General features: G+C 36.7%; 1 protein-coding gene across 3 annotated transcripts in view; it reads left to right on the forward strand.

Moving 5' to 3' along the window:
- Nucleotides 1-22,848, forward strand: part of RHOA (ras homolog family member A) — a 74,702-nt gene that overhangs the window by 19,017 nt on the left and 32,837 nt on the right. Inside the window, exon 1 of one of the 3 annotated variants that reach the window (XM_072651102.1) lies at nucleotides 14,656-14,859. The exons of the other annotated variants lie outside the window; for them this stretch is intronic. Coding sequence (XP_072507203.1) covers nucleotides 14,802-14,859 — 58 coding nt within the window. The 5' untranslated portion in view covers nucleotides 14,656-14,801. Of the gene's footprint in view, nucleotides 1-14,655; nucleotides 14,860-22,848 lie in introns of those variants that run through there. 3 annotated transcript variants of the gene reach the window in all.

Here is a 22,848-nt window from a genome sequence, read left to right on the forward strand (position 1 = left end):
GTGAGCTTTTGATTATGTTGTTATTGTCATTGAATATGTTCTCTTGGTTCTTCATACTTTGCTCCTATGTCAGTTTATACAGTTGTCTAGTGTTTTTAAAAATTCTTCACATTCATCGTTTCTTACTGCATTACATAACTTTTTCAGATATGTCAGTGGGCACCCACTTTAATTCTAGCTTTTTGTTACCATAAACAGTTCTGCTATGGAAGAAAATTGGGCCTTTCTTTTTGTCTTTGACATTCTTAAAGTGGCAGATGCCCAGTCTTGGGTTTATTGGATCAAAATCTTAAATAATTCCAAATTTAAATCCAGAAAGAACCCAGATAGATCACTGCATAAATCACAAATGGTACATCCATATGCCTGTCTGACCACATCCACAAAGATGTTAAAGTGAATCCTCTGTTAATAGCTCCTGCTCTGTGCTCGGCTCTATGCTAGGAACTGGAGACAAGAAAGGCCAAAATCCCACAGTTCCTGCCTTCAACGGACTTACGTTTTATTGATAGATCCTTGCCTTCTTTCATATTTCATACCATCTTAGCATCTCTTTATTTAGTTAATATTTGTGAATTTGTGTTATAGTTATCCCTTCCACATAGAGGGAATTAGGGGCATGGTGCCTCTAAGATATGGAAAATCCACACAACAATTTTTTGACCCTCCCTTTGTACCAGAGAAATCATCTGAATTTTTTTTCCCTCTAATGGGGTCTTTATAGTGTTTACTGTAAAATTTGGGTTGGTATATTATACATTACTATATACTTTTTTTTAATGCATTTCTGAGTTTCTAAATTTTTTCTATGTTGTCTGTGGTTTCTGCAAAACACCCCAAAACTTCCTATTTAATTTCTTATGCCTCCCCATGGTATATCAGAATCACAATGGGGAAAGTTGCAATATGGAAGGGATAATTGTATATATATCTTATCCTAATGTGTAGTTTCTCATCTCTCTATTCCTATATAACTGCTTAACTGAACTCTCTTTTGCATAACTCTTCATTACGGAAATGCAGAGACTAAAAATGAGTGCTTTTGGGTTGCCTAAAAGTTCTAATGTAAATGAATAACATCTTGACCCTGAGATGAATCTATGCCTTTATGTTGTGAATCCACAGAATTCCCCTTCCTCTGGCCTCCTTTCCTCCTTCAACATTTTCTTGGCCTCTAGATTTGAAGACCCTCTGAGCTGACTGACTCATCAAAACCATAGACAAGCCAAAAACTCTGAGTAAAAGGTTGTAGTGAATAGTTAATAAATTAAAAAATCTAATGATAGTGACCCAAGTCCTAACTCACACAGTCCAAGTTGGAAAGGACCTTCAAGGGATATTTTGTCCGCCTTGTACCTGAACAAGAATCCTTTTTTTTTTTTTTTTTAAACAGCATACCCAGCAAGTGGGAAATGATTGTAGGCTCACTCTTTGCTAGTAATTTTCTCTGGGCTCATTTTCTTGAAACTATAAGTGTTTTCCAATGGCTTCCCCCACTCTCACTCCTGACCCCTACCTCCTTACTTCCTTCAGAATTCAAAACAAACCCCACATTCTACAAGAGCTCTTCCCTGACCCCACCTCACTCAGCACCTTCCCTCTAAAATCACCTCCCATTTACTTCGTATATAGCTTGGTTATATATTGATGTCTCGTCTTGCCCATTAGACTGTGAGATCCCTGAGGGTCAGAACTTTGTTTTTTCTTTTTGCCTTTCTTTGTATTCCCAGTCCTTAGCACAGGGCCTGGCACATAGTAGGCCCTTAATAAATGCTTGTTGACTGACTCACCAATTGGCTGTTTGAATGGAATAGATGAAGTAGGGGAAAAAGTTGTGTTTACTTTTTTTTTCCATTTTGACTTACAGCTGCTTTTGCTTTATTTGACATTTATTCCTAAATCTAATAGTAAAGCACCTCACTGAAATCAGTCCTCTTTGCTTCTCTTACCCATTATACTTCTAAACAGACTCCTTATCATAAGAGTAGTACATTGCTGTGTTTCTCATGTTGCCCCTGCTCATCAGGAATTAGAGTGTAGTTTATTAAAGAAAACTGAGTCTTTAAGCAAGTATAAGGATAACTTTTTTTTTTTAGATCAGTGTGCCCTCTCAGCATTTTTTTTGATTACCCCACCCCTCTCCTGAAAAAACATTCTCTTTTATAGTATAGGGGTCATGATTTTTCACCATGGCACTCTCTTACCTAGTACCAACAGGAATAGATTATAGTTCCCCTGAGGGGCCAATCCTTGGTCCAGGAGAGCTGGAGAAGATTGGGCACAGCTGTATGAAGGGGTAGTGTTGGGTAGTTTTGGACTGTGATAAGTAAGTGTTAAGGTGTCCTTACATTGGAGATGAATTTCATAATTGGCTAGCTATTCCTGGGGATGGTGGGGTGTGATCTTTCTTGACAACAGATATTCCTTGGGTTGATGCCATAGCCCCCAAGGGGACTCCACGCCTCACTTTGAATAGTTGCTATTTTAAGTACCAAAACTTTTGGCAGTGTAATAAATTAGCTCCAAATATTGTGGTTTTATAGATTGTCTTTGTTCTTTTCTTTCTTGGCTATCAGTTCTTCTTTCAGCATGGTAGTACCTTCACTTTTTTTTCCCCCTCTCCTCTTCCTCTGCCTCAGTCGCTCTCCTGTTGCTTTCTCTGTCTTTCTCTCTCCCTCCCCCATCCCTTTCCTTACCTGATAGGTTATAGTCTAGGAAACCAATTGGCCCAAGTTTCAGTCTGGTCAGAAACTGACCAAGAGTCAATTTCTGGGTAAGGCTTTGAGGAGCTTTTCTAAGAGTGAAGTGGAAAAGATTTATAGCACAGACTTTTTGACATCCATTTTGGCTGCTCAAAGCCTTTTTTATTTGCTTCCTAGTTCTAGGAAATGTTTCAGAGAGTTGAGATTGCTGTGTAAGTGAACTCTGGCTCTGTAAGGTGTGGTATACTGTGAGGCAAACCCTAGAGTTGGAAAAAGTCAAGTTTTCTCTGGAAGCATTCATTTTCCTTTCTACTTTTAGAAACAGTTAATCTTGCTGTAGAACAGCTTTGCTGGGACACTGCCTTTTAGAAAAATAGAATGTATGTCAGTGGAAATGAAGCTAAAGTCAGGAAGAAAATTTTATTAAAAATAAAAACAAATGAAAATCATTAAGTACTTTGTGTCTACAACACTATGTTGAACAGTAAAGGAGATAGGATATTTCAGCCTTGGTTATCATCAAAGAACTTCTAAATACTGGGGGCATGAGATGTCAATAAAAACCTCTATTATGAATAGAAATTAAAGTAGAGGTGTCAGTTGCTACTCACAGAACTGGAACCAGATTAAAATTCATTAGGAAATATTTAACAGAATAAATAAAAATACAGCAGACATGATGTTAATTTGTGATTTTCTAACTCAATATGTGGCTACAAGTAGGTTCAATTTGAGTTTGACACCACTGCACTAAAGAAAACTGCCCAATGTGAGGGTTTTAGTGGATTTTATCATTTGTTGTAGAGCAAGTATTGTGAGTTCACTGTGTAAGAACAAGGTCTGTCCAAATGAGTTTTCAGTCTTTGAGATATAATGTGAATTTTTTCACTTAAAATTCCAGCCAGAAAATTTTCTTGGAAAACTATGTAGCATACACATACTGGCCCCATTTCTAGAAGCAAATAATAAAGCAAACTAAATTTGAAAAAACATACTGTACTAGTTGTACGCCATACCTGGCACATAATAAATTTGATTAATGCTCTGTCATCAGCAGATAGCCTGATAAGCTGCATTACTAAATTATTAGCCCTTTTCACAGTTTTTGATGTTTTGCTTTTAAGAAAACAAAACAAAATTTTATCCTTTCTGATAAATTTTCAAACCCTTGGGAGGTACAGTATCCTCTGCATAGTCTTTACAGTTGTTATTATTTACTTGTTTCAGTCATATCTGACTCTTCATGGCCCCTTTTGGAGTTTTCTTGGAAAAGATACAGGAGTGGTTTGACATTTCCTTCTCCAGCTCATTTTTACAGATGAGGAACTCAGGCAAACAGGGTTAAATGACTTGCCCAGGATCATATAGCTATTGTCAGAGGCCAGATTTGAACTCAGGTACCCAGTGCTCTATTCAAAAGGTAAGAATGGATGCAGCAGCAATAATAATCCTCTGTTGAATCAAAATAGTGATCTACAGTGTATGTGTCAAGGAGTCCATTAAGAATGATGAATTTTCCTTCCATATTCACTTAGATTCCTGTTTGAAAATTACCGTATGTTGTAAATCAATTGGATGCTATTTGTTAATTTTCTTATCTCATGCTGCGTGAAATTACTTGATTTCTTAGAGATTAAGAAAGCTTTACACTGATGGAAAACTGACATGTTGGTGTAATTAGCCCCTTGGGGCAAAATTGAGATGCTGCTGATTTCAAGGACTGTCCATGTCTTTATTTTTAAGTAGAACTATCTTACCTTTGTGGAAATTTATATCAGCTTTGTATGATGATGGAAAAGGATTAATAAATATTCCACTTTTACCAGAGAAAGTCGAGTCTCAGAAAAAGTAAGCATAGCAAAGCTCCTTATAATCTTTGAACAGTTTCATCAAGAAATACTTTTTTTAAATTTTAGATCAATGGTCCCTGGTTTGCTTTTCTTGGCTTAAAAGTTAAAGTTTCGGCCTCCCATTGTTAGCTGTAAAAGGCACACAAATACGTTATTTTAACTTGGGGGGGGGTGGGGCGAGTTTTGTGTCTGAAACCAATTGAGGTTAGACACAGGCATTTTGTGGTAGAATATTGAACAGGTCTTAGGTCAGTCATGAAATTATAATGTATCTGTAAATAAGAAATATATTTCCAGACATGGTAACTATGGGAATTTGTTTTACTTGACTGAATATTTGTTTAGAAGGGCTTTTGGGGGGGTTTTTTCCCCCTAAATTAGTGAGGAGTAGAAGGGAAGGGGAAGGTAGGGATAATATAGCCAGAAAAAGAGGATCATTGAAAAGAAAAGCAAGCTGGACATGATAGAGATTTGCAGATTCATGTACAAGCCTGTTTCCTTTTTCACTATGTCTCTGGAATGCTAATTTTAATTGATGTGTTGAGAATAAAAAAAAAGCTTAATAAAAAAACTAAATAGGATACACATTTACAATAATGTATCTAAAATGAAAAGTTCTGTTGTAGATAAAGTATCTTAAATAGTTACCTTTGGATATCTGTACTGAAGGATTCTTACTGCCTACTAAAGAAAGTATCATAGAAAGACCCTTTGTCTGAACAAGTACAAGGCAAAGTGGAAAAGAAGTAATAGGAACTATTAGTAATGCCCTGGCAAGTTAATGGTTACTGCTTATCATTAATATGTTGAGTCATTTATACTATGTTTTTGTATACCTAGATATCAAAAGGGCTGGATTTTCTTAAGTATATAGTAAATTCAGCACTCCCCATAAAACAACTAAACCAAAATTTTACTTTATATAGTACAGCTTATTCAGCTATTAGCCACTTGTGTAGGAAGACAATGTAAGACAGTTCTAAAGTACCTAATTAGATACTGGTTCTTCTGTTTTTTCCCTTTTTTAATCATCTCCCCTTCAAGATCAAGAAATTTGCCCCCCTTCTCATCCTCTCTTTTTCCATTGTTCAGTTTGATGTATTTCTATAGCAAAGTGTGTGTATGCATTCAGCCCTCTTGCATTTCAGATGTTCCATTACATTCATGTACTTATTAAATAGTTAATTGTTTCTCTTTTACTCAGGAACCCTGAGGGTCCTCCACTCCCAGTTTGATTTTTTTTGATTTTTTTTATTAAAGGGGCCATCCCTTGAGTAACTACTTAAAGAAACCTGTTCATTGAATGGGTGTATCTCACTAAAGTGAGAATGTGATAAGACCTTAGCCTGAAAGGGCCAGGGTCTCCCATTGCATCCTGGGCCGTCTCCAGTCATCCTGATAAATATCAGGCCACTGGGCCCAGTTGGCTCAGGAGAAAAAAAGTGAGGTTGGTGACGGTGCACAGCCCCCCCTCACTCAAATCAAAGTCAACTGCAAGTCACATCATCATCTTGATGTCACGGTCCTCTTCAAGAACGAAGGACAAACACAACAAGTGCATGTATTCAACCCTCTTGTGCATTTCAGATGAGTATGAGGTTCATCTGATGCCCATTCCTCCCACCCCTTCCTCCATGTTTGTATATCCTTCCTAATACATATCACATTTTTTGGAGAAAGACTAAGTTCCACCCCTTCTGCCAACCCTCTGAACAGAACCAGTCCACCCCTACAGCATGTTTTATATTTAACTCCCTTAATACCCATTGAATATAATGACATTAAAGAAAAGGTATTAACATTAGCTGCACTCTAAGGACCATTGGCCTTTTCCATATTTCTGACAGCTGAAACTTTCCATATGTATTGTGTCACCCATTAGAATATGAGCTCCTAGAGAGCTTGGATTGCCTTTTTTATTTGTATTTCCAGTACTTTGCACATAGTAAGCAATTAATATGTGCTTCATTCATTCTTCCTGTATCTCTGAAGGAATTATGATGAAGTATGTTACCCAGCAGAGACAGATCCATGGTAAAGGAAGAGATATAAGTTTTTAGACATGGCTATTGAATGTATTTGTTTTGCTTTACGAGAGGAATATTGAAACTTCTTTAAAAATGTAATAAAGAGAACAGAAAATAAATTCTGAAGGAATTAATGTGTAGAATTTGCTATATACTTTGTTTCTAAAAAGCACACAGTATAAAAATGGAGGTTACAATTTCATATAAAATTCTCATCCTCCTTTTGGTATTTAAATTCAGAATAAATAAATATCAAAACAAAATAAACTGTTCTGCTTTGTTTTGCTTGTCTGAACTTCCTTCTGTTTTCTGCTCTTTAAAAGGTTCAGTGGTCCTCTTTGAGGGGCATCACCATCACTACTCCTCATTAAAAATGGAGTAGGAAAGAGAAGCCTTGTAACAAATAAGCACATAGTCAAGCAAAACAAATCCACACTGAGGACATGTCCAAAAACGTGCTTCTCTCTCCATACTTTGAGTCCATTAGTTTTCTATCAGGAAGGGTATAATTTAGGGCCTCTGAAGACATAGTTGGTCTTTGCTTTGAGTTTCAAATTTTTTTCAAGAGTTTTCAGTTTTTTGTTTTCCTTTTGAATCTTCCCACACACAGGATTAGGAAATACATAATTTTTTTCTCTCCTGGTATTGTCCATTTATCCTCTCTTTTGAGAATCATAATCATTTTTGCAGAGTAAATTATTCTTAGTTGTAAGCCTGTGTTATTTGCATTTGGGAATATGGCATTCCAAGATCTTCTTTGATTTATAATATAAAATATCAGGTCTTGTGTGATCCCAGCCATGGTTCCTTAACTTTTTCTGGCTGCTTGGATTATTTTTTTTCTTTGAAAAGCTTTGGATTTCGACTGAGACACACGTGAAACTTTCTTTCAGACTTTTTTTGCAGAGGCAATCAGAAAGAATAACAGTTCTTCCAATCTTTACTTTATCTACTGGTTCTGATCTAGGCAGTTACCATTTGTGAAGAGTGTTGAAGCTTTTTTCAAAAGCCACAACCTTCAGAGAGCATGATTTTTAACATTCTTACTCTTTGATCTGTTTTCCAGGTCACTTGTAATAGCTGATATCTTATATTCAGTTTTTTCAGTCTTTTGATTTTGTTTTAGTATTTCTTGATATCTCATGGTCATAAATTTCTGTTAGGGCTTTTCTAATTTTCAGAGTCAGTTAACTCGGGTGAGGTTTACCACTTTTTCTTTTAAACTACTCATTCTCCTTCTGGTTCTTTCTCCCATGCCTTATTTTTTCTTCATATTTTCTAAGTATTCACAATAGTCCTTGTGGAAAATCAATTTTTTTCTTTGATTTTCTTCTTGTAGTTCTTAGGGAATTCTCCTCCAAGTTGGAATTTTGGGTATCTTTAGATCTTGTTTTGATATATTTTTTTTAATGAGCTGTATCTTCTTGGGTTTATTGATGTCTTTAGTCTTAATTCCTGAATTGGGGCTTTGTTCCTGGGCCAAGTTCTGCCTCCTCCTGGTTGGCCCTGGGCAGCCCTGGATTTCTGTGCTGATGTCCCCTTCCTGGGGTGGGTTATGTTCTTCTGGATCTTTGAAGTTCAGAGCATTGTATCTTCCAAGGCGTTCTATGACATCTTCTTGGGACAGGAACTTCAGAATGGGGGATGTTGTGAGAGCCATAGTGACAGCATATACATACTATTGGTTCCTCTGGCCCCTGTTTCCTTCCAAGGTCCACCCTATAGATTTTTGACCATCATGGGGCTTTCACAGGGGAGCCTTTTGTTCTCCAGATAGAGAACCTTGAAGCCTACATGTGTCTCTGGTGTGCTGAGAGAATACTGACTTTCTTGAACACAGACCCTGGTTTTTCTGGTGGGTCTTTCCTGTTGCTTGTGGGCTTCTGGCTGATTTTTTTTTTTTTTGCACAGTTTTGGAGTGAATGAAGTTATTTACTGTATTTGTTGCTCATTAGGTTTCTTGATCATTCAATCAATTGCTATTTTTAGGATTTTGTTGGAATTCGAGCTATGGAAACTAAGCTGCTTGCCTAGCTATCCCAAGCTAAATTGGTTTGAGGTCCCCTGAAGAGAGATGTGAACGCAAAATGTAAATAATTTCTTGTGAAGTTTTTTCCTTTTTGTTGAAATTGTGGCCTCATAAGGCAGTAAACTTTTTCATTTATTTTACAAATTAATTTATTCAAATTTCTTGATATTCTATAGAATGTAATCAAAGAGCTTATCTGATTCTGAGAAGGTGGAAGAGTAGGGGGTGATTCCTTCCACTGCTTACTCTACCCCCTTAGGAAGAGTAGGAAGAGTGGTGGGTATTTGACAGGTCATACTTGAAAAATGTAATCATTTGGAGAAAATGAAATTGAAACTAAATTCAGAAGGAAGAAAATCAAAATGGAGACCATTGTCTAATTTTGATTACTTGTTTCCTGTCATTCCTACCACTGAGGAAATCTATAACCTAACTGGGAAATCTAGACGTTAACATGTGAAACAATTAGAACACAATACCAGAGTATATTACTTCACAATTTAATATGAAATTATTTGATATAGACAAGTGTTTTCGTCCAGAGAAGGGAAAATTCTTTGAAAAGGCTGCAGTAGTCAAGGAAAGCTTCATGGGGAACCTAACCTTGAAAAGGATTTGGATGGGACAGGGAGAAAATATTCCTAGAGAGAGGGTACTTCTGTATCAAAGACAGAAGTGGAGGTGAACATAACAGTAGTAGAGGGAGTAAGGGACCACACTGAGGAGACCAGTTTTTAACTAAAACAGAAGTAATGTGATGGAGGAGAAGAGTAAGAAATGAGATTTGTTAAGGTTGGGGTGGGGGATAGTTAGACATGATCTGAAGCTGGGCAGTTTAGCAGGAAACATGGAACCATTGAAGGCTTTTTGAAGTAGAAAAGAAGGACGATTAAAAGGATTGAGTGAGGATGAGTAAGGAATGGTGGTAGTTAATGTGCAAAATTGATTTGTAGAGAGAAGCTAGGGTCAGAATTGTTTGAAAAATCTATATGGTGAGAGCAGTAAAAATAGAAAATGAGGAATGAGTAAAAACCATGTTTTGAAGGACAAGTTTTTATTGCACTTTTAGCTTTGAAGCTTGTTATGGTACCTTATTTATCCCTTATGACACCTGCTAAAGTTTAGTATAGTTCTTTTTATAGAGTCACCTCTTTGTGCTTACAGCTTCCTTAAGTTGCCTAGAAAATCTGAATTCTACCTAAGTCACTATGTAGGATTAAAATTCACATATCCTTAGGCCATTGTGTAGGTTAATATGTCTCTCTAGGAAGGAACTTATCAAAATTGTTGGAGTAATTTTATACTTTAATGTTAACATTAGTAACTGGATTATAATTTCAGGTTCAGGTTAAAAGCAGACTATTTAGTGCTGCCATTAATGGAGAATTTAAGAGCCCATATATTTCAAGTACTTAATAAAAAAAACCCCACAGGAATAATTTGATATTATAAAAGTGGCTTTCTTCTCCCTTATTCCTCCTACCCGATGGCATTTTTGGGTACTTTTCTCAAGGTGTTTTTTTAATTGGTGCCTTTTGTTTCAACAGTGTGTTATAGATGTATTCTTTAACCCCATTTACCAAACTGGCCTTTGTAGCTTGGACTGAAAAAGAAAGGAGGGAGGAGTGGTGATTGAACAAAACCGGGCAAGTAGTACATTGGCCTTATCTGAGAGTTCCGCACCCATAGCAAGCCCTACCACTACCTCTGCAATGAAGAAAAATGTATCCTTGCTCCACTCTTCTTGAAGACCAAGCTTGGCTATTATTATATAGCATTCAGCTTCATTGTATCTTTTTTCTGTTTACATTGTAGTCACTGTGTATATTATTTTCCTGGTTCAGCTTGCTCTTCAGTTCATGTATATGTTCCTTTGAATAGCTCATATTTGTGGTTATGGTGCAACAACATATCCATTCCAGTTTTGTTTAGCAGTTCCCAGATGGCTGCACACCTTTGTTTCTAGTCCTTTGCCACCACAAAAACGCTGCTGTGAATATTTACTACATATAGAAGCTTTATGTTGTCAGCTTCTGTGGTATATACCTAGTGGAAGAATCTTTGGAGTCAAAGGATATGGATATCTTAGTTACTTTTTTAACATAGTCCTAAACTACTTTATCAAATGGTTAGAGGGTTAGATCTAAATGGTTAGATCAATTCACAGCTCCCCTAATATTGTCCATATGCTTTCTTTCCTGCAAACTCCCCAAAATTACTATTTCCAGCTTTCATCATAATTGCTACTTTGCTGGGTGTGAAATGAAACTGAGTTGTTTTGATTTGCATTTTTCTTATGAGTGATTTGTAGGCATCTGTAGTATACTTGCTGATAATTTGAATTTCTTCTTTTGGGAACTGTTTGTCCATATCCTTTAACCACATCTGTTGGGAAATGTTCCCTTACATTTAGGGGGAAAAAAGCACACCATTATCAAGAGTTTATTTTTCCCTTCCCCTCCCCCATTACAAAATTATCGTGCTGTGTAAGCAGAGTCAAGCAAAACAAATTCCCACATTGTGTGCCCTTACATTTTAAGAAAAGTTAGAGTCTTCAGGGAACAACACTGGGAAAGCCTTTGGTGTCAAACTCATAGAATTAGTGGTCATTAAACCCTACCTACTGATCCCCAGAGGCCACATGTTGACTGAGAAAAGCCACATATTAACATTGTCCATGTTGTATATTTATTTTGTTAAATATTTCCCAGTTACATTTTAATCTGTTTCAGCTGCACTTGGGAATGTTGACACCTCTGCTTTAGACTGGAGGCTTAGACTAGGGTTGGAAGAACATTTTTAGTCTGTAACCACTTGGGCAATAGTGAAGTTTCTGTTCCCCAGCCTCTGCCCTTGGACATTCCTAAGAAAGGGATATCAGTGGATGGATGACTTGAATTGCACCCCCATCTTCCTCAGACAATTCTGGAGTAACTGAACATCCTGAAGGTGACTGAAGCCATATTCCATTCTGGAGCCCTCCCTAACCCAAAGAACTCTGGTGTTTACAGGGCTCGGGAGCCACCACTGTTGTGGAATCTGTTGCTATACTTGAAAACTACTTGATTTGTATAATAGAAACAATTAAGAAATGGTACCATTTCTTATGGTCCTTCTCATCTCTTTAGGTTTTAGAGGAAATTAAAAACAATCTTCATGCATTTCAATATAATCTTGTTTTGTGGTGGAGCTTGTGTTATAGTCAAGACATATGGCTCGTAACTTTTTTTTTTTTTTTTTACTCTTGGGCAATTCGGGTTAAATTTCCCAGGTCCATTTTTTTTTTTTTCTGTAATATGAAAAACAATGAAGCCCATTTCTCTTTCCCTCTGTATATACTTAGTTTGAATGAGAAACTGTGGCAAAATGGTCTAGGAACTGCTTAGACTTTGAAGATTAGGAGCTAAGTTTGATCTTGATTTGAATTTAGCATTCCTGAAAGCAATGTCCTAAAGCTTTTATACTTAACAAATGTATTTATTCTTTCCTTAAATTGCCACCAGGACCATGCAGAATGATGAAGTGTTGAATTGGAGGACACTTTTAGGAAAAGGCTACTTCACAAAACTAGTTAGCTCTTTTTTGCACTACATCTTAATGCAGAATCACTTTACAGCTATATAACAGAGCAGCACACCCAGAACTGAGATTCTGATTATGGGTGTATATACACACGTGCGTGCGTGCGTGTGTGTATTCTCTCTGCCTTCTTACTTAGTTTTTATTATTCTGTTTTTACAGCCTTTGTAGTTGGAAGATCAACATTCCTAGAAAAGTTTCATGTACATGGTATCCAAGTACTAAGATGCAGAAACAAGCATTTCAAAATGTGCTTTCCTCAATGCATTGGCATCAGTGGCCCATTTTGAAAAATTATGCTATCCTTGGCAGCGAGTATATTTTGGGAGAGGAAGAGTTGACAGATAACTCTGTGCTTTTTAAGACTATTCCAGTAGAATCCAAGTTCCAACATATCCTACCAAGATGGAAAGGCTTTGCTTATGGAACTGGCAACATTTTTTATATAATTTCTGGTTGATGACCACTTAATTTTACTAAAATTCATCACAGGACGGTTGACAAAAAGCCATTTATACATTTATTTATTTCTTTGCTAGCTAAAGCAGCTCACAGAGACATATAATGAGGTGAATAGGTATTTTTTAAATTTATTTTTAGTTTTCAGTATTCACTTCCCTAAGATTTTGAGTGCCATATTTTCTCCCCATCTCTCCCCTCTCACCATGTCTCGCAAGACCATGTGCAATTTTATATAGACTCTACATATACATTCATATTAAACCTGTGAATAGGTATTTCAGTGTCTTATCAGTAGAGGGAATACCCAAATCAGAGAAATTTTGTTATTAAAATTCTGAAGCAAAATGTGTCTTACCTAAAACAGCAAGTTGTATCTTGCCTGTTGAATCCTTGCTTATCTTTTAAGGCCAGTTCAGATCAACCTCTTTAATATGAAGTCTTCTCTGATTCCCTCCAGTTGCTAACAAACTTAGCTTTTGGGAACTTTCTAATGTAATAAGTCTTATGGTTGTGTTTGTTTTATGCTGCTGTTAGACTGAGCTCCATGAGGATAGGAAGGGACTATCTTAGCTAACCATTGAATCTCCTTCACCACCTGACAGACGTTTGCATCCAGGCGCTTGATTCTACCTCACATTTAATATATTACTGTAGTCTTTCCAGATGCCAGGGTTTGATCATGTTACCCTGCTTTTGAAAATAAAGCACATCACAACCTGTCAGCTCCCTGATTCCTTTTTAAGGCCTTCGACAATGCTTCCAGCCTTACTTTCCAACCTTATTTTGACGCTGCTGCTGCTGCTGCTGCTACTACTACTACTACTACCACCGTTATAGCTAGCATCCATATAGTATTACCAAGTGCTGGTACTGTGATAAGTGCTTTACAAATATCTCATTGCATCCTCCCAACTACCCTGTGACATAGTTACTATTATTATTCTCATTTTACCTTTGAGGAAACTGAGGTCACAGTTTAAATGCCCTGCCCAGGGTCACACAGCTAGTAAGTGTTTGAGGCCAAATTCCAAACCTATCACCATGCATACCATGCATTCCAGATGCCTCTTGTCTCTCTTACCACTTCACTGGCTTCACTCAGGTGGTTAAGTACTCTAGCATACTTCATCTGAAATCCTCCCATCTTAGCACTTCTTCCATGAAGTCATTTCTTATTTTGCTTTCAATTCCCCTGGCTGGAACTATCCTCTCCCTTACCTTTACCACATTTTACTTTGCGTCATTTTTACTTTGTGTCCATGTGCTATGCTCCTAGATTGTGATTTCTCTGGGTGTAGGGTCTATTGTCTTTATGTTCTTTACAGCCTACCAGATCCTGATTTATGTCAGTTCTAATATGCGCCCTTTTTAAAAATTGGTAGTTTAAACTTAATATCAACAATGATATGAAATTTATAAAATAGAAAGTAAACTCTTACATAAAACTTAATATTTTAACACTGAATAACCAAATGAGTAAACTTAACTTATTTTGTGTCCATTTCTAAGTTCATCTGAACTTCAGCTTCCCTAATACTCCACTCTCTAGCCCTGTAAATTTCCAAACCAAAAATACTCTTTCCTGGACACCATGGCTCCCTTTGTGTTGATTCCCTTATTAGAGGGTAATAATAATCACTGTGATTTGTGGGAACTTTGGGAAGTTGGGATCTGACCACTGAATCAGTTATTCAGACTAAAAATTCGACCAATTGCAGTGTTATGAAGAAGTCAATGGTGCAGGATGCGATTCAATTGAAGCAATGACATTTATATTGAGCACATTATACATGAGTCAGACAATATAAGGACTGAATATATGTGAATAAATTATTATTTATTTTAACAGCAAGTTAAGTCATCAAGAATCATTTATATGTGCTAGGTACTGTGCTAAGATCTAGGGATTCAAAGAAAGGCGAAAAATAGTCCCTGCTTACTCTCTAGAAGCTCACAGTCTAATGAGGGAGATAGAATAACTATGTACTAACGAGATCTTTTTATAGGATAAATTAGAGATAATCTAAGAAGGAAAGCACTTGGATTGAAGAGGACCCCTAGAAAGGCTTCTGGCAGAAAGTAGAACTTAAGTTGTAACTTAATGGAAGTCAGCTAGGAGAATGGAGAGAATTCCAAGCATGGCAGACAGCCCATGAAGATGTCCAGAGCTGGGAAAGTATCTTGTTCAAGGAACAGCAAGAAGATCATAAGTAGGTATCGCAGCTTTAATTTATTTCTTAACTAAGAAGCAATTATATGTTTACATTTCTTAAAGATATTGTAGATAATGCTTTTTTTGTTTTCTTTATTGGTTAGTGATATTAATTGCCAGTATTTATAATGTCTTAAACTTTGCAAAGCACTTTACGTATTTCTGGCGTATTTCACCTAATACGATCTACTGTAAATGTGAACATCTGAAAGAAAGGAATTTGTGTCTGCAGCATTTAGTGTTGGGTTTGGCGCTTAGCATGCACTTAGTTCTTTGCATTCATTAAGGCTCGGAGCATCGTATTTTTCAGAGAGTCAATTGCAAGTAACCCAGAAGGAAGTATGCAGTTAGAGTTGAGTATTTCCAGTGATTAGATGTTATTTTAGGGAGTGACAAAAGGAATGATATTGAAAAAGATTTTTGTACAATTTTAAATGGAAGTGAGCTAGTCATGTGACATGAAGGATTAACAACCTACATGCTGCACTATTATCCTGTAGGATATAAAAAGACCTAGAGAGAAACCTTCTCTTCTCTGGATCTAATGTGAAGAAACATGAACAAAAGTTGCACCTGATTTAAAGGCGTGTTTGCCCTTCAGTCTACACCAATAACTACATCTGCTTCCACTGATTTTGCTTTACATAACTTTATTCAGATCTTTCCATATATTCTGTATTAGTGTTTTTAATTTTATAAAATCATGGTATTTCATTTAATATTTTTATGGAGGGAGAGGAGGGAATCTCTGGATCTGTTATTTCATTAGTATAGGGAGCTCCCAGTGAGAGAATTTCCTCTACCAGTGCAAATCAGCAATTCTTGGGCCCTATTACATGCAGTCAGAGAAAGTGGTTTGTCTGTACACAGCTTGTATATGATAGGTCTTACTGACTGAGACTGGCTTCCAATTACCAGAGTTATGCTGCTTCCCTCCATTAATAGACCATAACTTATTCAGCCATTCTCCAATTACTAGACATACTGGTTTCTAGATTTTTACTCTTACAAGTAAATCACAAATGAATATTGTTGTCCAGAAAGGGTATTATCCAAAAATATCACAAAAAGGAAAATTATTCCAAGCATGAATCAGTGGGTCAGAAAATTAAACTTATTTTTGTTTGTTTTTTAAACTCAGTGTCTCTTTGATATTGTATATTAACCATCTATACCAAGCTACTTTCCTACCGACAGTATGGTAGAGCACCTATTTCTCTACTGTCCCACCAACTTTTGGATTTTATCCACTTTTGTAAAAACCTGCTTCGGAGTTATTTATTTTTAAAAGTCCTAAAGAAATCATGAGAAATAAGTATCCTAAAAGTGGGATGTGTGGACATTCTAGAATAGGAGAGTTCCCAAGACGGACAGTGACCATCTGGTAGTGTTAGATCTGGTTTGTTTTAATAGTTGGATTGGTCCTTTTGTTACTGTTTCTAAAATCTTTAATCAAAATCATTTCCCTTCACTTTTTGAACTCTGGCTTTTAATTAAAAATGAGAGCAGTCTTGTTTCTTCTGTATTAGCTTCAGGATGAAAATATTCAAAAGCAAGCACACATTTCCCTTTCATACTCCTTTTTGCTTCTAATTTCTTTTGGAGAGATCTTGATTTCCCATTGTATCTTATTTTCTTAATATATTTTTTAAAGTATTTAGGAAAGCTGAATACTCTTATAGAATATACTTAATGAATAGACAGGGATCCTGTCTTGAGACAGTCAGTGATTTGAAATTTTAAGATTTATTTTAGAATATCACACTTGAGAAACTAGGATAATTAAAGACTATTTACTTTTCTTCACTTCCAGGGACACAGTGGTCCTGCTCAAAACAAGTCTGCAGAGCTCAAGTGCTTTTCATTTGACCAAGTATTTCAGAAATAATTCATCTAACCCTAGTTTAAAGTCAAAATTATTTAATTACTTCTAGAGGGGAAAATTAGACAGGTTTTTTTAAATCCTGATGTCATAGGAGTACAAGGCACTACTTTTATTCTAAATGATCCATTGCGATGTAGTAGTAAAAATTAGGATGAAGCTATAACTCTCAAAAGGAGAGGTGGTAGGTAAGGCCCTCACTGTAGAGATGTCTAATGTTATTCAATTTGTCCCCTCTCCTAATTGCAGCTAGAAATGCAAGTCTGAATTAGGGTAATAGTGGTGATTGTCATCATAGTAGTTGGAGAAAGATGCTTTGACTCTTTGGGAAGCAATGTCTTAAACTTCTAGGTGAATAATTTTATTGATACAGTTTGGTGTGGCTGAATTAGATCATGGATTCTAATCTTTTTTTAATCTCACAAACTCCTTTGATGAAGCCAATGGACCCCTTCATATGCATAAAATAAAATACACAGGATTACAAAAGAAAATAATTATATTAAAATAAAGTAATAAAAAAATTTCCCCCACAAGTTCACGGACCCCAGGTTAAGGACATGTGCTATAGATGATTAAAATTAGCTAGGCTTAACAACAAAAGTCATCAATAAAAATTATTTTAGTTAAACATACAGATAAAGGGCATGCCCTGAGTATTGAGTGTTATTTTAGAGACTGAGGCCATTGTTGGTCAGAAAAAAGCTAGAACAGCTACTGCTCAGCACTCCATTGAAGAAGAATTATTACTACCTACTTGGTGCTTTACTTGTTGCTGTATGTTTTCGTTTTTCCGTGTGTGCCTTCCTTCCCAATTCGATATTGAAAACAGTAACTGTGTTTTCCCTGTGGTGCAGTTTCGAGCCTTTCAGTTGTAATAACACAGCAAACATATACATGGTCACCATTAGGAAGTGAGCTCCTTGAGATCAAGACCATATTTTTGCGTTAGTTTTCTTTCACATTATGTAGTCCTCTACTTGGTACATAGTGTTTAATGAAATGCTTGTTAACTGACGTTTCTGTAGCACTTTATGTTCTGTCTTATTTACAGGTAGGCACTCTGGCATATTTGGTTGCCTGAATCCTTCGCTTCACTTTATTTGAAGTAGCAGCGGTAGCAGAGTGATGGGCATACCCAGGGATTCTAGAGAGATCACTTTAATTAAGAAAATTGAGCTAATAAAAATGTTTTGACATAACAATGAATTTTCACTGTCAGTGTGGTAGTTAAACTATAGAAGTGGCTGGAGGTCAGATGTGGAACTGAATAATTGGGGTTGGGAGAAGGCAGAGTGTTAAAGGATTGTCAGGTTAGAATCCTGTACTGAGAGAGTTCACTGAACCACTTGAGTTTAACCAATTTTGAATAAAATTTGGTTTCACATGTGATGTAACCTGTCGTCCAGGTTAACTTGGTGGAAATGATCATGGAATAAACACTCCTTACGTTGCCCAGGGTGGGTTACTGTGTGCTCTAGGGAGAACCTGTTTGGTCTGATCAGAGGGGCCCCTCCATGTCTAGTCAATAGTAAAGGAAGCATCCATTTCCTGTTAAACTTAGTTGCTGCCTTTTAAAGTTTGCAGTACATTCTTGTGGCATTTAAACAGTTTTAGCAGGTGTTGCATTACTTATTATTACATGAAAACACTTTATTATTTCCTTAGTTTTGTTTCTCTGTAATGTTAATTATTTCAGCTTTGATAGCCTGAAGTTAGTGGGTAATTAAACTCTTACTTGTTCCCTTCGTTCGGTTCCAAGTATAATCAGGGCAACTAGCATCTATTGGCAGAGCTCCTCCCCCTTTAAGTACAATTGATTATTATAATGACTATAATTGTAGAAGAGGAAACCAAAGTATAAGATTTAATTATCCTTTGGGTTCTAGTTTATTGCACCAGCAAAGTCCTGGGTTTTCTTAACTTTTTTTTACTTTCCCTCTTCCTCTCTGTGTATTCTGCTCGACACATCTAATGCTTAGACTCAAAGACAGTCAATGAAAAGCAGCCGTTTAGAGTAAGAGACCCCAAGAAATCATTTCCTCGGACAATTCCCAACACCTTCCAAAGAGCAGGTGGCAATTGCCTGCTGTTTTCACCCAGCTGGGTGAATCTTGGGAATATTTTGAATAGTTGAGAAACTTAAAGTAAAGAAGATGCTAATGGTGAAGGTTTAGAGCTAAACTTTTAGGATTTTCTCTTTATAACATGAAAGTGAGGTTTTCGGTCCTTTGAATACTTGCTCAGATGTGGTTTTGCTTATAAAATCCTTGGCAGTTTTTTAGTGTTGTGGTATTTAGTGCATTAGCTTTTTAGAGTATTTGAAATTGGTTCAAAACATTTTAATATTTTACACATCAGAAAAATGATGCAGTATCATCACCAAAAGATCCCTTTTTTTCTGCTTCCAAATGTCATGTTTCTCGTTGTTTTGGTCTTGGTGGTGTGGATGATGTTGATTTTGTTTGTTTTTAATTATTTATAACTGAGAGGCGGCGTGGTACAACAGAAAGTGCTAGAATGAGGCAGAAAGGACCTGGTTTCCAGTCCAGTCTCTTAATGTTCGTTGACCTTAACCTCGCTGAGCCTCAGTTTTCTCATTTATAAAGTGAGAATAATAAGAATACCTGTCATATTTATAGGGTCGTTTCTGAGATCATACCGGTTTAGGAGGAAAGGTGTATTTAGAAGCCTCTGCTTCCAAATGGAGTAAGCACTGAACACTGTATTAAGCACTTGAAAAATAAATATCTCGTTTGATTGTTACAATAACCATACAAGGTAGGGATAATATACCATTTTAAAGTTGGGGAAGCTGAGGCAGAAGGAAGTTAAGTGACTTACCTAGCGTGACACAGCTGGTGTACCCTGGCATAAAATACCTAAAGAACAAAAATTGAGAGCTCCTTTCCATCCCATTTGCGTTTGTGCATGTGATTCTTTGCAGTGACTGTGGCTGTTGTTTCCAGCCCTGCCTAAATTTTGTGGTTAATCTTTTGTTTTACATAGAAGCAAAAAGGTTTTTGCTGATGATATCATAGCTGTGTTTCAGCTCAGCTTCTGTTAGTCACTTGTAAGACTGAAAAAACCCTGGGCATTATGTGATGCAAAAAATTTATTAATTTTACTTTGAAATAGTTTTTTTATCCTATCTCCATATTTTTTTTGCCAGATGGATTTTTTTTTTAGTTCACTGTGTCAAGTAACACTTGATCTTTCAATGTATTCTTAAATTCTGGTCCCTCTGATGTTAAAGCTGCTGCCAGCTTAAAATGTATTTGCAAGAATTGCTTGTGCTTGTTTCATTTGTGGCTAACTTAATGTTTATATATGTTCCCTGTTTTCATATGAGCTACATTCTCTCTGAATCTCTTAAATTTCTGGTCAGTATAAAGTTGACTGAATGCATAGATTAAGTATATCTTGAAACCAAGCTCCCTTATACAAAATCTAGCTTTTTAAAGCACTAGACAGCTATTCACCTCAGACTTAGCATATGAACTTTTTTTTCTTTTGCTAAAACTTCTTTTATATTGATCTGTAATTTGTAAGGCCTCTTTTAAACAGTCATTGCTTGGGAGTGTTTCAGCACCCCAGTTTTAGTTAAAAATGCTTCCGTGGTCAGTATGGGGGTTTTGCACATGGCAGTAGATGCTTCCTCTAAAATCATAGTACTCAGTATAACAATCATTTGATTCCTATTCATTTGGATGTAATATTTTCTCCCTAGCTTGACTTTAAGTTACTTAACAGTTGAAAATCTTTCCTATAGTCCTTTATATCCCACATAATTAGTACAGGGCACTCCTTATAGGAGCCCTTAGTAAGTGTCTGATTTACTGGGATAGACAGGCATGGATTGCTGATCGAAGAGTAGGAAGTGGGTAACATGGCCTTCCCATCATAAAAATAGATCCCAAACAAAGTTTACCAGTTAGACAACTATTTAAGTTAGCTATATCCTTCCTTTAAAAAACAAATGTTTTCCTGGCAAGATTCTTTTCTTTATCAAGAACTACGGTAATCAGCTTGCTTTCTTCCTGACTAGATTAGATTTTGATCCCTGAGGACATAGTTGGGAAGGGTATATGTACCCTAGAGCTTCTTCATATAGAAGGATACATGTCACAGAAAAGTACCAAAGACAATATTTATGTACTTTGCATTTTTACTAGGTACTATTGAAAATCATTTGATGTAAACGAATCGTGCCTACTGTAGCCTGTCTGTATATAATAAAGGCTGATCATGGTTGTATCAGATATCTTTCTAAAAACAAATTTTCATCTCTGGTTTAATATTCTGTGGAGTTCCAATTTAGACTTTGCCATCAATGATCCCCTGCATTCAGAAGTGGAGCTTCTAATTACAGTCGTCTTCCTCTCAGCCTATTTCTCCTGCATAAATTACTGACTTGAAGAGTACTTCCTCTAGTTTAGGTATACTTGTCCCCAAAGGCAAAAGGAAAGATAAGCTGAGAGGCAACTGATAGTTTCTTGTTTAGATTTCTGGGAACTCCAGTTGAACAGCAGGATCCTAATATTTTATAGGCCCAACCCAGAACTCCAATGTCATATTAATACTAGGTAGGGTTTGTTATTTTAGTGTTAACTTCAGAGGTCAAATAGTCAGCAACCTTTACCCAAATCCTGATTGCCTGTACTACATCCCTGACCTGTGATCATCAAGCCTGTACTTGAAGATCTTCCCATGATTGGGAACTGTCTCTGCCCTATTTTTGTAATAGTTGTCATTTAAGTTATTCCTTATTGAGCTACAAAGTCTCTCCATAACTTTTGTCCATTGCTCCTACCTCAGCTGTCTGGTCTAGGCAGAACCAAGTCATTCCCTTTCACTGTTGTAAGTGTTCAAATATTTGAAGATTGACTTTCAGAGTCACCATCATCATTTCCCCAACTTGTCCTAAACATCCTCATATAATTAGTATATGTATAATTAGTGTCATCTTCCTGGATGTGCTTCAGCTTGTTAGCATTCCTTCAAGAATATGGCACCGAAAACTCTGGCTATAGTGTATCTTTTCTCATTTAGGCTACCATGTTTCTATGAAAGATACCTAAGATTACATTAACCTGTTTGGCTGCTATTTTACCCACTTATCTCAGGTTGAGCTTGTAGTCTTGCTAGAATCCTCATTATCCCTTTTCATACTTAAGCAGTTATTTCCCTTAGGATGTATGGCGGTGACTACACAACCATACCTTAGTTGCCTCCTGACAGTCCTCCTATTGGAAAATTATTCCTGGGTACTTCCTGCTCCTTTTTATGGTGTTGTAATGTGCTCTTTGAGAGCAAGGGCTGTTTCTTTTTGCTTGTGTGGTTATATCTCCAGTGTTTATCAGCAGCAGTACCTGGCAAGTATTAAATGCTTATTAATTCAGCTCCAGTGTAATAACTGACTTGGTTTTGTATTCCTGATATTAATGCCATCAGTACTACTACACTTCATGGATATTGTCTCTTTTTGGAAAATCCCTAACTGGCTCTGCTGGACTCCTGCCCCCTTACACTGGAGGACTTTAATATCCACATTGATGCTCCCTCAAATACTCTTACCTCTCCAGTTCCTTGGCCTCCTTAAGTCCTATGATATATGCCTTTGCTGTGCCTCAGCCATACATAGATACCCTGGATTTCACCCTTAGTCAGATGTGGTTTTACTTCCTTGATCAAAAACTACCTGACCATTATCTCTCATTACACCTTCCCCATTATGCCTTACCACTTCTAAACATCTTCTTTCCCTTCCTGAAAATCAACCTCTCCTTCAGCCTGTCTGTACATTCTCCATCCATTACCCCTGTTCTTATTTCTCCTCCTTCACCATTCTCAACCTAAAAGCTATTTCATCTCTTTGCTCCTACTTAACAAGCCTCTGAAAGCACCTGGAGGAAGTCTTAAAAGCATGGTAGTTGGATGCATTATAAAATAACGTTATCCAACCTCAAATGGGCTCTCATTATATCTAGCCAATCAGGTCTTTTATTCTTCCTTAATTGATTGCCTTGCTTACTCTCCACAGAAGCTATTCTCTCCTCCTCAAGCTTACCGCACCTTTACCTTTTCTCTCAATTGAGGCAGTTC

The sequence above is a fragment of the Notamacropus eugenii genome, chromosome 1, assembly GCF_028372415.1.
Source record: "Notamacropus eugenii isolate mMacEug1 chromosome 1, mMacEug1.pri_v2, whole genome shotgun sequence".
Taxonomy (NCBI): domain Eukaryota; kingdom Metazoa; phylum Chordata; class Mammalia; order Diprotodontia; family Macropodidae; genus Notamacropus; species Notamacropus eugenii.